The sequence below is a fragment of the Schistocerca nitens genome, chromosome 2, assembly GCF_023898315.1.
Source record: "Schistocerca nitens isolate TAMUIC-IGC-003100 chromosome 2, iqSchNite1.1, whole genome shotgun sequence".
NCBI lineage: Eukaryota > Metazoa > Arthropoda > Insecta > Orthoptera > Acrididae > Schistocerca > Schistocerca nitens.
The window spans coordinates 897,773,153-897,788,726 of NC_064615.1; the positions used below are offsets into that span (position 1 = coordinate 897,773,153).

At 44.4% G+C, this 15,574-nt stretch overlaps 1 protein-coding gene across 1 annotated transcript in view; it reads left to right on the plus strand.

The window, feature by feature from the left end:
* Positions 1 to 15,574, plus strand: part of LOC126237206 (suppressor of lurcher protein 1-like) — a 732,293-nt gene that overhangs the window by 593,166 nt on the left and 123,553 nt on the right. The window contains exon 4 of the mRNA XM_049947086.1: positions 5,400 to 5,613. Within this exon, the coding sequence (XP_049803043.1) occupies positions 5,400 to 5,613 (214 nt within the window). The remainder of the gene's footprint in view (positions 1 to 5,399; positions 5,614 to 15,574) is intronic.

Consider the following 15,574-nt stretch of genomic DNA (forward strand, 5'->3'; position numbering starts at 1 on the left):
AGAGGGAGCTTTAGAGAATAAAAACTGTAGAGGAAGACAAAGACTGGAATACATCCAGCAAATAATTGAAGATCTAGGGTGCAAATGCTACTCTGAGATAAAAAGGTCGGCACGGAACTACTAGCGGGCCGCATCAAACCGATCAGTAGACTGATCAGTCAGAAAAACCGGACACACGACGGAGCTGTTATGAAATTTGATCACAAACTGGTATTCATGCACATGTCGACGGGAAACGGCCGATGGATGAATGTGTGACAATGCGGCGCAGTTTGAAAGCGCAGCTGGCGAGGATAGTAAACAGGGGACATATCGATACGACGGCACAAAGCCTTTGTGAATTTCAGCATTTGACACAAGCCGTATTGTTGGGTTCAAAGAGCCATCCAATTTTTCTGAAATTGTAATCACTTGTTTGTCTATACATCTACCGATTTCCGTCCTATTCGGATAATTTCTTCGTGGTGTGTCGTGTTTCTTTCTTAGGGTGCAGATTATGTAGAAATTGTTTCTCGAGATAATACAGTGCATATATCTACATTCAGAACAAGTGTGAACTAAGCGAAACATATCCTCCCCTTGTCGGAAAACGAACTTACACCCAAAAATATCTCCTACCACTTCCCATCTCGTTTTCATTTGATTTGTTAGCAAATACAGGGTGATTCAAAAAGAATACCACAACTTTAGGAATTTAAAACTCTGCAACGACAAAAGGCAGAGCTAAGCACTATCTCTCGGCGAATTAAGGGAGCTATAAAGTTTCATTTAGTTGTACATTTGTTCGCTTGAGGCGCTGTTGACTAGGCGTCAGCGTCAGTTGATGCTAAGATGGCGACCGCTCAACAGAAAGCTTTTTGTGTTATTGAGTACGGCAGAAGTGAATCGACGACAGTTGTTCAGCGTGCATTTCGAACGAAGTATGGTGTTAAACCTCCTGATAGGTGGTGTATTAAACGTTGGTATAAACAGTTTACAGAGAATGGGTGTTTGTGCAAAGGGAAAAGTTCTGGACGGCCGAGAACGAGCATCCAGCAAGCATTTGTTCGCAGCCCAAGAAAATCGACTCGCAGAGCTAGCAGAGAGCTGCAAATTCATATTTCAGCAGGATGGAGCGCCACCACATTGGCACTTATCTGTCCGTAACTACCTGAACGTCAACTACCCGATGCGATGGATCGGCCGCCAGGCAGCCCGTGACAGAGCACTTCATCACTGGCCTCCAAGAAGCCCTGATCTTACCCCCTGCGATTTTTTCTTATGGGGGTAGGTTAAGGATATGGTGTTTCGGCCACCTCTCCCAGCCACCATTGATGATTTTAAACGAGAAATAACAGCAGCTATCCAAACTATTACGCCTGATATGCTACAGAGAGTGTGGAACGAGTTGGAGTATCGGGTTGATATTGCTCGAGTGTCTGGAGGGGGCCATATTGAACATCTCTGAACTTGTTTTTGAGTGAAAAAAAAAACTTTTTAAATACTCTTTGTAATGATGTATAACAGAAGGTTATATTATGTTTCTTTCATTAAATACACATTTTTAAAGTTGTGGTATTCTTTTTGAATCACCCTGTATAAGAAGACTATTTTTTTTTTTTTTTAACGGCTTTGGGGTCGTGCGCATACTCCCATCTTAACATTGGAAAGGCGATGTGAAAGTTTGTTTTGACTGATCTGAATATACACTAGTTCCCTGGAACGAAGTTATGCAGCGCCATTCAGGCGACTTTTGAGCCAGTGTTTATGATATGAAGATAAGGACAACACCCGGTCTTCTAGCGGTGAAATTCTCCGATCCGACCGGCGATCAATCCCTGTCCCCTTCGGTTAGCAAGCAGCCGCTCTGGTCCCGCGACTACCGAGGCGGACAAGCCTAGGATTTACCGTCCCACAAACGGTAGATGACGATCAGTTTGGCTTTAGAAAAGCTAAAGGCACCGGAGAGGCAATTCTGACGTTGTGGCTGATAATGGAAGCAAGAGGAAAGAAAAATAAAAACACATTCATAGGATTTGTCGACCAGGAAAAAGAGTTCAACAATGTAAAGAGGTGCAAGACGTTCGAAAATCTGAGAAAAATAGGGGTAAGGTATAGGGAGAGACGGTAAACACACAAAATGTACAAGAGCATAGAGGGAATAATAAAAGTCGATGACCAAGAACGAAGAGCTCGGATTAAAAAGGGTGTAGATAAAGATATAGCCTTCCCCCCTACTCTTCAATCTGTACATCGAAGAAACGGTGATGGAAATAAAAGAAAGGTTGAGGAGTGGAATTAAAATTCAAGGCGAAAGCATATCAATGATAAGATTCGCTGATGACATTGCTATCATGAGTGAAAGTGAAGAAAAATTACGTGATCTGCTGCATGGAATGAACAATTTAATGAGTAGAGAATATGCATTGAGAGAAGAAAGACGAAAGTAATGGGAAGCGACAGAAATGAGAACAGCGAGAAATTTAACATCAGGATTGATGATCACGAAGTAGATGAAGTTAAGAAATTCTGCTTAGGCAGTAAAATAACCAATGACGGGCGGAGCTAGGAACCAACAAAAGCAGACTAGCAATGGCAAAAAGGGCATTCCTGGTCAAGATAAGTCTATCAATATCAAACATAGGCCTTGATTTGAGGAAGAAATTTCTGAGAATGTGCGTGTGGAGCATAGCATTGATATGGTAGTGAAGCATGGACTGTGGGAAAACCTGAACAGAAGAGAATCGGAGCATTTGAGATGTGGTACTACAGAAGGATGTTGAAAATTAGGTGGACTGATAAGCTAAGGAATGAGGAGGTTCTGCGCAGAATTGGAGAAATAAGGAATATGTGGAAAACACTGATAAGAAGAAGGGACAGGATGATAGCACATTTGTTAAAATATCAAAGAATTACATCCGTGGTACTAGAGGGAGCTGTACAGGGTAGTAATTGTAGATGAAGACACAATTTGGAACACATCCAGCAAATAATTGAGGATGTGAGTTGCAAGTGCTACTCTGAGATGTGGAGGTTGGCACAGGAGAGGAATTCGTGGCGGGCCGCATCAAACCAGTCTGAAGACTGATGACCCCAAAAAAAAGACTATCACGTCGTCACAGACTAACTGTACGTCCAGACTGGCGAAGGAGAACACTGCATTCTGATTGAGTGTTTGAAGGAAATCACAGCTGCACCGGAATTCGAACCACCACCTGCCAAATAAAAGCCCAGTGTCTTCCACTGGGAAACTCTATCGACAGAATTAACCGCGTTGAATCCCTCTTCGAAAAGAATGATGCGATAGAAGATATCCAAGTCGATTAGGAATACATACAGGATCCAGTATTAGAGTCAGAATTTAAGAGAGTTTTATATCAGATAAGGAAGTGACATAACTGTCCTTCTGGCTTTCTAAAATAAAGGGACTTCCTGAAACGTCGTCCACACAATTTGGTGATAGCAATGGCAGGTAAATGTGAGAAATACTCCCCACGGAGCTTAACGTAACACGCATCCAAGTGGTTGACTATAATAATATATGGAAGAATGGAAAGGATGTGTTAGATGACAATCAGTTTGACTTTAGAAAAGATAAAAGCATCATAGAAGCTGTTCTGACGTTGCATTTGATTGTCGTAGTAAGATTTTACGATAATTAACTTACGAGAACAAGATTTTGTCGACAGAAGAAAAGCATTTGACAGTCTGAAGTGCTCAGAAAATTAGAAGTAACCTATGGGGAAAGATGTGCTACTTATAAATCTGCAAGTTCCAAAAGGAAAGAAAAGAAATAAACAAAGAGAAAAGTTTTCGAATTAAAAAGAATGTAAGACTGGCAAGCAGTCTTTCTCCTCTACTGTTCAACTGGTACATCGTGTAAGCAACGACGGGAATTAAAATAAATGTTTCGGCAGTGAAATTTAAGTTGACAGTGAACGGATATCCATGACAAGACTCCCCATCCTCAGTGAGGTGAAGGAAGAATAGAATGAACAGTGCAAAGACCACAGAACGTGACTGACAATAAATCGAAGAAAGGCGAAAATAATTAGGAGTAGCAGAAATGATACCAGTGAGAAAGTTATTGAAATTGAGGACCATTAAGTAGATGCCTTGAACGAATTGTGGTACCCTGAGAAGTCTTAAAACCAATTAACAGACGACAGAGGAAATGAGGAGAACATGAAAAGGTAACTTCCAATGGCAAAGCAAGAATACCTCGCTAACAGAATGCTACAGGTGTCAAACATAGGACGGAATTTGTGGAAGAAATTAGAGAGAATCTACGTTTGGAGCACAGGTTGTATGGCAGTGAATAACCGGAAAAGAAGAGAATCAGACAGTGTGAAATGTGGTACTGTAGAAAGATGTTGAAAATTTAAGTGTGTTAATAAAGTAAAGAAAGAGGAGGTTCTTCGCGGAATCGACAAAGAAAGGAGCATATGGAAAACACTGACAAGAAAAGGGTCTGGAATATAGGACACCTGTCAAGACATTAGGGAATAACTTACAGCGTAGGGGAAAAGTGTTGTTCCTTTCTAACACTTTTCAGACATTCGCCGCCAATCAGCCCTGTAACAGAAGTTTTACATGTTTTCGAATTCCATTTTCAAATGATGGCATTCATGTTTTGTTCTCCAATCTTTTTCTGAAATTACAAATATTACTCCGGAAAAATCTTCTCAGTACTGTATTTTAATAATTTATTGTATCATTACTTTACTATATACTAGTGATTAGTGAGTGAAATCAAACTAAGCAAAAGTGTTATCAAAAATCAGTTACCAGTTAAATATATTTTGAAACAAAAGTTATTAGAAACCGTATCCGTAAATTTTTGAGACAGTGATTACTTCAAATATCACCTGCCTTCTCGGCAGGTGATGGCTTACATCTACATCTGCATGGATACTCTGCAAATCACATTTAAGTGCCTAGCAGAGGGTTATTCGAACCACCTTCACAGTTATCCATTATTCCAATCTCGTATAGCGCGCGGAAACAATGAACACCTATATCTTTCCGTACGAGCTCTGATTTCACTTATTCATACATCGCCGAAACTGGGAGTCCAATAAAATAACAATTTGGAAACTCAGACGGCTGAAAGGTGTTTGATTTGACATTCTGTACTGAACAGCCGAGGTCCCTACACCGCCTGTGAAAAGATGAACTTACAGAGTGTGAAAAAATGGGCATACAGATAATTAAGTTTGTACGGAATCGTCAGAGCCCCAGTCTTACTCCCACTTGTCCTGTTTTTTTTTTTCCGTTCACATCTCACTTTTATTACCCTCAGCTAGCTTTAACAAATATCGCGGAGTACTCGCCTATGCCAACACCACTGTACCCTCTGCCTTGATGTAGCGGTGAAGTTGCGAGGCCGTCTTGCAGCGGTCCACCGTCGGCTGTTGCAGACTTCGGGGTTCTGGGCGGCGGCGGTCGGCAGCTGTCGGAGTGGCCGTGCGGCTTCGCCTTCAACAGCAGCGAGGCCACCAGCGGCTACGTCACCAGCCCCAACTTCCCCGGGCTGTACCCACGGGACACCGAGTGTCACTACTTCTTCCACGGCGCCGGCACCCAGCGGGTGCGACTGCGCTTCCACTACTTCGATGTCGAGGGCGTCCAACCGTAAGTACAGTACCACAGTTTCAAACTAAATTCCCGCCTCTGCGTAGCGCAATGTATATTTGCACTGAAATACACTCTAAAAGAAAAAAGTAAATAAAAAACTGACGCACAACTAAGGAATTATCCGAATGGGATAGAAATCGATAGATGTATGTGTACGACCAAACAAATGTTTACAGTCTTCAGTTAAAACTTCCGCCGGCCGTAGTGACCGAGCGGTTCTAGGCGCTTCAGTTTGGAACCGCGCGACCGCTACAGTCGCAGGTTCGAATCCTGCTTCGGGCATGGCTGTGTGTGATGTCCTTAGGTTAATTTGGTTTAAGTAGTTCTAAGTTCTAGGGGACTGATGACCTCAGATGTTAAGTCCCATAGTGCTCAGAGCCATTTGAACCATATAAAACTTCCGGGCTGAGAGGCCGGGGTCGATGTATAAAATTTCCACCTAACGTTTCGGCTCCATCTGCGGGAGACATCTTCTGAGGTCGCCCGGCTACTGCCACTGAGGCTCCAGGTACTCTCGCATTTATAGAGCGCATAGAGGACACCACCATTCGTCACGTGATGCTGACGGTATGCCTATCTTTGGAAGGCGTCATCATTCTCGAGTAATAGTAATCGATTGTCATTGCGCAAAGTCGACAACCACATTTCTCTAACCTTAAAACATCCTCTTTTCTATTAAAACTGTTATGCTGTTTGTGAATCTACATCTACATCTACATTTATATTCCGCAAGCCACTCAACGGTGTGTGGCGGAGAGCACTTTACGTGCCACTGTCATTACCTCCCTTTTCTGTTCCAGTCGCGTATGGTTCGAGGGAAGAACGACTGCCGGAAAGCCTCCGTGCGCTCGAATCTCTCAGATTTTACATTCGTGATCTCCTGGGGAGGTATAAGTAGTGGGAAGCAATTTATTCGATACCTCATCCAGAAACGCACCCTCTAGAAACCTGGACAGCAAGCTACACCGCTATGCAGAGAGCCTGTCTTGCAGAGTCTGCCACTTGAGTTTATTAAACATCTCCGTAACGCTATCACGCTTACCAAATTATCTTGTGACGAAACGCGCCGCTCTTCTTTGGATATTCTCTATCTCCTCCGTCAACCCGATCTGGTACGGATCCCACACTGTTGAGCAATAAGTATAGGTCGAACGAGTGTTTTGTAAGCCACCTCCTTTGTTGATGAACTACATTTTGTAAGGACTCTCCCAATGAATCTCAACCTGATACCCGCCTTACCAACAATTAATTTTATATGATCATTCCACTTCAAATCGTTCCGCACGCATACTCCCAGATATTTTGCAGAAGTAACTGCTACCAGAGTTTGTTCCGCTATCATATAATCATACAATAAAGGATCCTTCTTTCTATGTAATCGCAAAACATTACGTTTGTCTATGTTAATGGTCAGTTGCCTCTCCTTGCACCAAGAGCCTATCCGCTGCATATCTTCCTGCATTTCGCTACAATTTTCCAATGCTGCAACTTCTCTGTATACTACAGCATCATTCGCGAAATGCCGCATGGAACTTCCGACACTATCTACTAGGTCATTTATATATATTGTGAAAAACAATGGTCCCATAACACTCTCCTGTGGCACGCCAGAGGTTACTTTAACGTCTGTAGACGTTTCTCCATTGATAACAACATGCTGTGTTCTGTTTGCTAAAAACTCTTCAATCCAGCCACACAGCTGGTCTGATATTCCGTAGGCTCTTACTTTGTTTATCAGGCGACAGTGCGGAACTGTATCGAACGCCTTCCGGAAGTCAAGGAAAATAGCATCTACCTGGGAGCCTGTATCCAATATTTTCTGGGTCTCATGATCAAATAAAGCGCGTTGGGTCTCACACGATCGCTGTTTCCGGAGTCCATGTTGACTCCTACAGAGTAGATTCTGGGTTTCCAGAAACGACATAATATGCGAGCAAAAAACATGTTCTAAAATTCTACAACAGATCGACATCAGAGATATAGGTCTATAGTTTTGCGCATCTGCTTGACGACCCTTCTTGAAGACTGGGACTACCTGTGCTCTTTTCCAATCATTTGGAACCTTCCTTTCCGCTAGAGACTTGCAGTACACGGCTGTTAGAAGGGGGGCAAGTTCTTTCGCGTACTCTGTGTAGAATCGAATTGGTATCCCGTCAGGTCCAGTGGACTTTCCTTTGTTGAGTGATTCCAGTTGCTTTTCTATTCCTTGGACACTTATTGCGATGTCAGCCATTTTTTGTTTGTGCGAGGATTTAGAGAAGGAACTGCAGTGCGGTCTTCCTGTGTGAAACAGCTTTGGAAAAAGGTGCATTGCTTCTCTATACATGCGCGCATGATAATGGGATGTTAGAACTAGAACGCGTGTCTCACTCAGTTTAATTTCGTGGTTCCCATCTCGAAAAGCTTGCTCAGCTACGGCCGATTTTTCGATGTGTTCGGCTAAGCGGGTGTTTGCAATTCTTCTCGTTGTTCCAGTATATACTTGTCCACAACTGCATGGAATTTTGTGTACCCCAGGTGTTGCTAGGGGGTGTCGGGCGTCTTTTGCAGTTCTTGAAAATTCCTTAATCTTCTTGGTGGGTCTGAAGATTGCTTCGATCCCATACTTGGCCAGAACTTTCCCGATACGGTCCGTGACTTTATCAATGAACGGTAGGAAAACTTTTCCAGTAGGTGACCGTTGTTGCTCTGGACTTCTGGCTTCTTTTCTTCTCTGATGGAGGGCTCGATCAATTTCCTTGCTGGTATATCCGTTTTTCATGAAGGCTGACCATAAGTGGTTTAGTTCATCTTGTAAGTAAGCCGGCTCGCAGATTCTGTTGGCTCTGTCCACCAAGGTTTTTTTGCCTAGGATGATGGTTTGATTCCTTGTGGAGGTATCGATCCGTGTGAGTGTTCTTTCTATATACCTTGTGGCCCAGCGTCCCATCCACCCGTTTAATTACCTCTATGCGCTCTATAAATGCGAGAGTGCCTCAATGGCAATAGGCGGAAGACCTCAGAAGATGCCCCCGCAGATGGAGACGAAACGTTACGTGGAAATTTTTCACATCGACCACGGCCTCTCAGCCCGTAAGTTTTAGCTGAAGACAACACCGGCCGTGAAAGCCTACATTATATTAAATGTTTAGTTTCATAAAAAATTGGATGCTTTATTAAAGAGAAAGAGCTTCACATATTGAGCAAGTCAATGACGTGTTGGTCCACCTCTGGCTTCTATGTAAGCAGGTATTCGGCTTGGCATTCATTGATGGAGCTGTTGGATGTCCTCCTAAGGTATATTGTCCCAAATCACGTCCAGCTGGCGGGCTAGATCGTCAAAATCCCGTAATGATTGGAGGACCCTGCGCATAATATTCCAACCGTTGTCAACAGCGGAGATGTCCGGCGACATTGCTACCCAAGGTAGGTTTTGACGAGCACGAAGACAAGCTGAAGAAACTCTGTCGCTCGCGAACAGTCATTATCTTGCTGAAACGTCAGACAAGGATGGCTTGTCATGGGGCGTAGAATATCGTGTCGTATCGCTGTGCTCTAAGGATGTCGTGGATGACCTCCAAAGAGTCCTTCTATGACATGAAACGACGCGCCAGTCCATCTCTCCTGTGAACCGTAAATTTACTTTCAAAATCTTTTCTTAAAGAATTTACTTTATTTACTAGCGATTCATCAAGAACATTAACACATTTAATCACACTAGGTGAGCGTGGAAGTAGTTGCCAGGAAGTAACTGCAGGAAAATGAAATTACTTTTAACAAACGTGAATTTCATTCCTAAAAGCTCTTTCAAAAACAGATTTAAAATTATAATCAGAGAAGTACCCTCGAAATATCAAGCTACAATTTTATTTAGAGGCAGAAATAACAATATTAACAGTATGAGCCTTCCGGCTGAGAAGCTTGCGTGCTCCCTTTCAACACGGTCGTAGTCATGACCGCTCACAACAACTTCTGAAAATCTGGCGAAAATCTGCAACACACCAGATTACTTTAAACTAAAAAATTTTTAACAATTCACACAAACTCGTAAACTATGCACCCCGTAAGAGGGATGGAATGGTACAACACTCAAATTATTTGCCACTGAGAGTGCAGTTTTTTTAAGGACTCTTACGGTGGAAGGGTGGCAACCTTATAACCTAAAATAACTATTTAAATAAAACCCATAAAATGCAGACTTACATAAAATGTACAACATGCTCTACATTACACATATACCACCTCGCAATATGATAGGCAAGTTAAAAACATATATCAAGAATTCGGCCTTTAAGCAATAAATTCATTAACACCGAATCCGACAAACGTGACAGAGGCAGCTATTAACGTATGGCATATTGACAGGGGGGACGGAGGGGGGTTACTAAACAACCCGAACCGCAGATAGCTCTAAACCTCACAATTCCGCAAGGAAAAACGGTCCTCCCAATTCACAAATAACCACCTTCCCGCGGGTGGGCAAGCAGAGAAGAATGGTGGGACGACCCCAAAACAAAGCGGCTGGTGACCTAACCAAGAAAACAAGAAGAATTTAAGAAGTAAATGAAACAACATATCTCCAATCACTTAACTACTAATAAACTGCGATGTCTGGCGATGACCTGGCGCAGCACCCCCAAAACGCTCTCCCGAACCGTCCGCTGCCAGCCACTTCAACGGACGCAGGAAGGCGCGCCGATCTCCCGTCTCACGGCGCGCAGCTCGCGCCGGCCAGACCGATGTCGTGGATTGACTCCTGTTGCTCTCGTGTCGGCCGTGAAGCAACTGTCCATCGCTATACGTCGCGGTCCACTGGACTGACGTGGCGACCTCAGATGCGCCGACGCTCCAGGCGGACAAATCATCTTGTGTCCCAGTGCGCGACCGACCAACCGATCGATCCAACCGCCAATGACCGTTGCCCGAGCAACTCGAGCAGACTGGCGGCCTAACACGCAGATTCTGATGCAGGAACTCAGCCCCGACCGGGCGACCACTAGCTGAGTTCTCTTACTGGCGGAGTGGAAAGACTCTCATTTTCTGGCTTTGAAGTTTGATCCAAACGACAGACATACTCGCACTCCGACGACAGACAGACACTGACTACCCCACACTGAGCCGGCTGACCAACTGACTAGCCTCTCAAAGACTGACAGACTGACCGACTGCCGAGCTCATAGCACCCCTTAAAAGCACGTGAACAGGCAACTTTTCACCTTTCACACCAGAGGGAGACACCAAAGCTGCGATTGCCACAGCGGCGCCACCGCCAAAAATGGAGGGCGACTGCCTCACACTACGCGCTGCGGCGGGCTCTTCAAAACTGCAATTTTTACCACGACTCACATGGTTGTCGGGCCATATTGTGGGTGACAGTCGGATTGGCACACCGCTACTGACTGGGGCGTCTCCAGACACGTCCTCGCTGGTCATTCGAAGCAGGACTCATAACTAAGAACAATTCTATTCCAATTAATGAGATTCCAGTCCAAAGACGTGTCTGGGACGCCCTAGACAGCGGTGAGATACCAACCTGACAGTCAACCACCATACGGTCCGACAGCCAGGAGTGATGGTTTGGGGTCTCATTTATTTTCATAGCAGGACCGCTTTGGTTGCCATCCGCCACATCCTTACAGCACAGCGGTTGTTGTTGTTGTTGTGGTCTTCAGTTCTGAGACTGGTTTGATGCAGCTCTCCATGCTACTCTATCCTGTGCAAGCTTCTTCATCTGCCAGTACCTACTGCAACCTACATCCTTCTGAATCTGCTTAGTGTATTCATCTCTTGGTCTCCCTCTACGATTTTTACCCTCCACGCTGCCCTCCAATGCTAAATTTGTGATCCCTTGATGCCTTAAAACATGAACTACCAACCGATCCCTTCTTCTAGTCAAGTTGTGCCACAAACTTCTCTTCTTCCCAATCCTATTCAATACCTCCTCATTAGTTATGTGATCTACCCACCTTATCTTCAGCATTCTTCTGTAGCACCACATTTCGAAAGCTTCTATTCTCTTCTTGTCCAAACTGGTTATCGTCCATGTTTCACTTCCATACATGTTTCACTTCCATACAAATACTTTCAGAAACGACTTCCTGACACTTAAATCTATACTCGATGTTAACAAATTTCTCTTCTTCAGAAACGATTTCCTTGCCATTGCCAGTCTACATTTTATATCCTCTCTACTTCGACCATCATCATTTATTTTGCTCCCCAAATAGCAAAACTCCTTTACTACTTTGTCTCATTTCCTAATCTAATCGCCTCAGCATCACCCGATTTGGCCGGCCGAAGTGGCCGTGCGGTTAAAGGCGCTGCAGTCTGGAACCGCAAGACCGCTACGGTCGCAGGTTCGAATCCTGCCTCGGGCATGGATGTTTGTGATGTCCTTAGGTTAGGTAGGTTTAACTAGTTCTAAGTTCTAGGGGACTAATGACCTCAGCAGTTGAGTCCCATAGTGCTCAGAGCCATTTGAACCAACCATCACCCGATTTAATTTGACTACATTCCATTATCCTCGTTTTGCTTTTGTTGGTGTTCATCTTATATCCTCCTTTCAAGACACTGTCCATTCCGTTCAACTGCTCTTCCAGGTCCTTTGCTGTCTCTGACAGAATTACAATGTCATCGGCGAACCTCAAAGTTTTTACTTCTTCTCCATGAATTTTAATACCTACTCCGAATTTTTCTTTTGTTTCCTTTACTGCTTGCTCAATATACAGATTGAATAACATCGGGGAGAGGCTACAACCCTGTCTCACTCCTTTCCCAACCACTGCTTCCCTTTCATGCCCCTCGACTCTTATAACTGCCATCTGGTTTCTGTACAAATTGTAAATAGCCTTTGGCTCCCTCTATTTTACCCCTGCCACCTTTAGAATTTGAAAGAGAGTATTCCAGTTATCGTTGTCAAAAGCTTTCTCTAAGTCTACAAATGCTAGAAACGTAGGTTTGCCTTTTCTTAATCTTTCTTCTAAGATAAGTCGTAAGGTTAGTATTGCCTCACGTGTTCCAACATTTCTACGGAATCCAAACTGATCTTCCCCGAGGTCCGCTTCTACCAGTTTTTCCATTCGTCTGTAAAGAATTCGCGTTAGTATTTTGCAGCTGTGACTTATTAAACTGATAGTTCGGTAATTTTCACATCTGTCAACACCTGCTTTAGCACAGCGGTATGTCAACGGTATTCTACGCCCCGTTTTGTTCCCCATCATGGCAAGCCATCCTGGGTTTATATTTCATCAGTATAATGCCCGTCCGCACACAGTGAGAGTGTCTACTGCCTGTCTTCGTGTTTGCCAAACTATACCTTGTCAAGCAAGGTCGCGGAATCTCTCCCAAACTGAAAACGTTTGGAGCATTATGTGTGGGGCCTTCCAACTATCTTGGAATTTTGACGATCTGACGCCACAATTGGAGAGGATCTGACACGACGTCCCTCAGGATGACATCGAACAACTATATCAAATAATGGCAAGCCGAATAACTTCTTTCATAGGCGCCAGACGCCACCCAACACATTATTGACTTGCTCAATTTGTGAAGCTCTTTCTCTTGAATGAATCATCAAATTCCTTCGTGGTGTGTCGTTTCGTTTTCTGTCTAAGAGTATACAGGGTGAAAAGTATTTAACCTGACAAACTCTGGGAGGTTGCAAGGGACATTGAAACTAATATTTTTCCCTGATGTCATTTTTTCCTATGAGGATTATTTAAACCGGTAGAGGAAGATTTCTCTGGCGTCAAATTAACCAACAAACACTTTTCCATTTTTTTGTGACCAAGAGACAACACATGAACACAACCCAATTTCAATTACTGTAGATTTTCAAAAATGCCTCCATTGACACGTAAGCAAAGGTTAAACCGTCGGATCATGTTCTGTCTGACACGGGCAAAGGCCCCAGGAGTATCCTGAACTGATCCTGCTGCTGTTACTATCCGGGCAACCAGATCCTCTTCTGATGCAACAGGAGTTGCTAAACAAGGTTGCGCATCTCTCCCGCACAAAAAAGTCCAGAGGGGACATATCTGGGGATCGAGTAGGCCGTGGTACAGGACCACCTATGCCAATCAACGTTTCTCGGAACTGACGGTCCAGGAATCGACGCACACGACGACTGAAATGTGCCGGCGCCCCGTCATGTTGGAAGCACATGCGTTGTCTTGTAGGGAGCAGGATGTCTTCCAGCAATTCTGGCAATGCTCTGGCGAGAAAATTGTAATAGTGCCTGCCATTTAATGGCCTAGATAGCAGATACGGCCTAATTAAACAGTCCCCAACAACACCGACCCACACATTAACGAAGAACCGCACTTGATGAGCGTTAGTAACTGTGGCAGGTGGGTTATCCTCACTCCAAACATGCGAATTCTGTATGTTCAAGACTCCATCACGCCCGAACATTGCTTCATCGGTAAAAAACACAAAGGATGGAAATGTAGAATGCATTTCACACTGTTCCAGGTACCACTGCGAAAACTGTGCTCTGGGTGGATAATCAACTGGTTCCAGGTTGTGGACACGCTGTAAGGGAAATGGACGTAACAGTTGCTCTCGAAGGACTCTTCTTACATTCGTCTGATTTATCCCCATGTTACTTGCAATTGCACCAGTGCTGATTGAAGGATCCCGCTCCACCTGCTGCAACACAGTTTCCTCAAATTGCAGCGTTCTAACCGTGGGACGGCGTCCCTGTCCAAGTAATCTGCTAAATGACCCGGTCTCATACAGACGTTGGTTCACAGCAGCAAAGGTCGTATGATGCGGGATACGGCGATTAGGATGTTGTTGTAGATAAACCCGCTGTGCAGCTCGTCTGATGTGGTGCGCTACGTAGTACGCACCAACCACATCAGTGTACTCACTCCAGGTGTATCGCTCCATTAGTAAACAGAGACAATGCACTACTACACTGGTGGACAGCAGTTGCCTACAACTGTAGAGCGTAATACGCCCTCTACCAACTGAAGATCCTAATACGGCCTCCACCGGTTTAAATAATCCTCATAGGAAAAAATGACGCTAGGGAAAAATATTTGTTTTGATGTCCCCTACAACCTCCCAGAGTTTGCCGGTTTAAATACTTTTCACCCTGTATATACAACTTCAGAAAATTCTGGACATAACCTTCTACTTACTGCTTATTCCCTTATTACCCCTCCTCTAGCGATAACTAGACTGAGTCGCCATTTGGCATTCCAGTCGTCCATCATGAAATATGGGGTATCATCCGCCATTCTATCGGATGGTCCAGATCTTTAGGTCGACCAGGTTTTACGTGACGATCTCACCCACACTGATGCGCCAAAACATTATGGACCACAACCCGCCGCGAGAAGGAATGACGTCTTGTAGAGTTGCGGTAGCGTAACTCGGTAAGGAAGCTATATGTGTGGAGCAAAGATGAACGGGTAATCACTCAGGAGACGAAATGAACCGCAACCCAGTGACATAAGCGACTTTGACAAAGGGCAGATTGTTATGGTTCGGAGCCTAAAAACTAGCATCTTGAAAACGGCGAAGCTGTGCGGCTTTTTCGCGTGGTGCTCTCATGATAGTCTGTAGAGAATGGTAGAATAACGGTGAAAACACGAGCAGGGGGACAAGGTGTTGGCAGTCTACGCCAAATCACATAACGTAGAGGTCGGTGGCTTTTCCGCTCAGTAAAGCTGGACAGGTGATCTGTAGTAGACCAGACGACCGACTGCAGTGCTGGTGCAGGCGCAGGTGTTTACAACTACTCCATTCAGCGCACCTTGTTGATCTTAGAGCTATGCTGCAGACGACCTCTACACGTCCCCAGACTGTCCCAGCGATATCATCAACTAGCTGTCAGACCTGGCGTTCCCAGATATTAATTTTGCCTATTTTCTATTAGAAGTGATAACAAAAAAACTGCGTTTATATGATGGAACAAATTTCGTTTCCATTTGATGCGGCCCGCCACAAATTCATCTCCTGTGCTAACCTC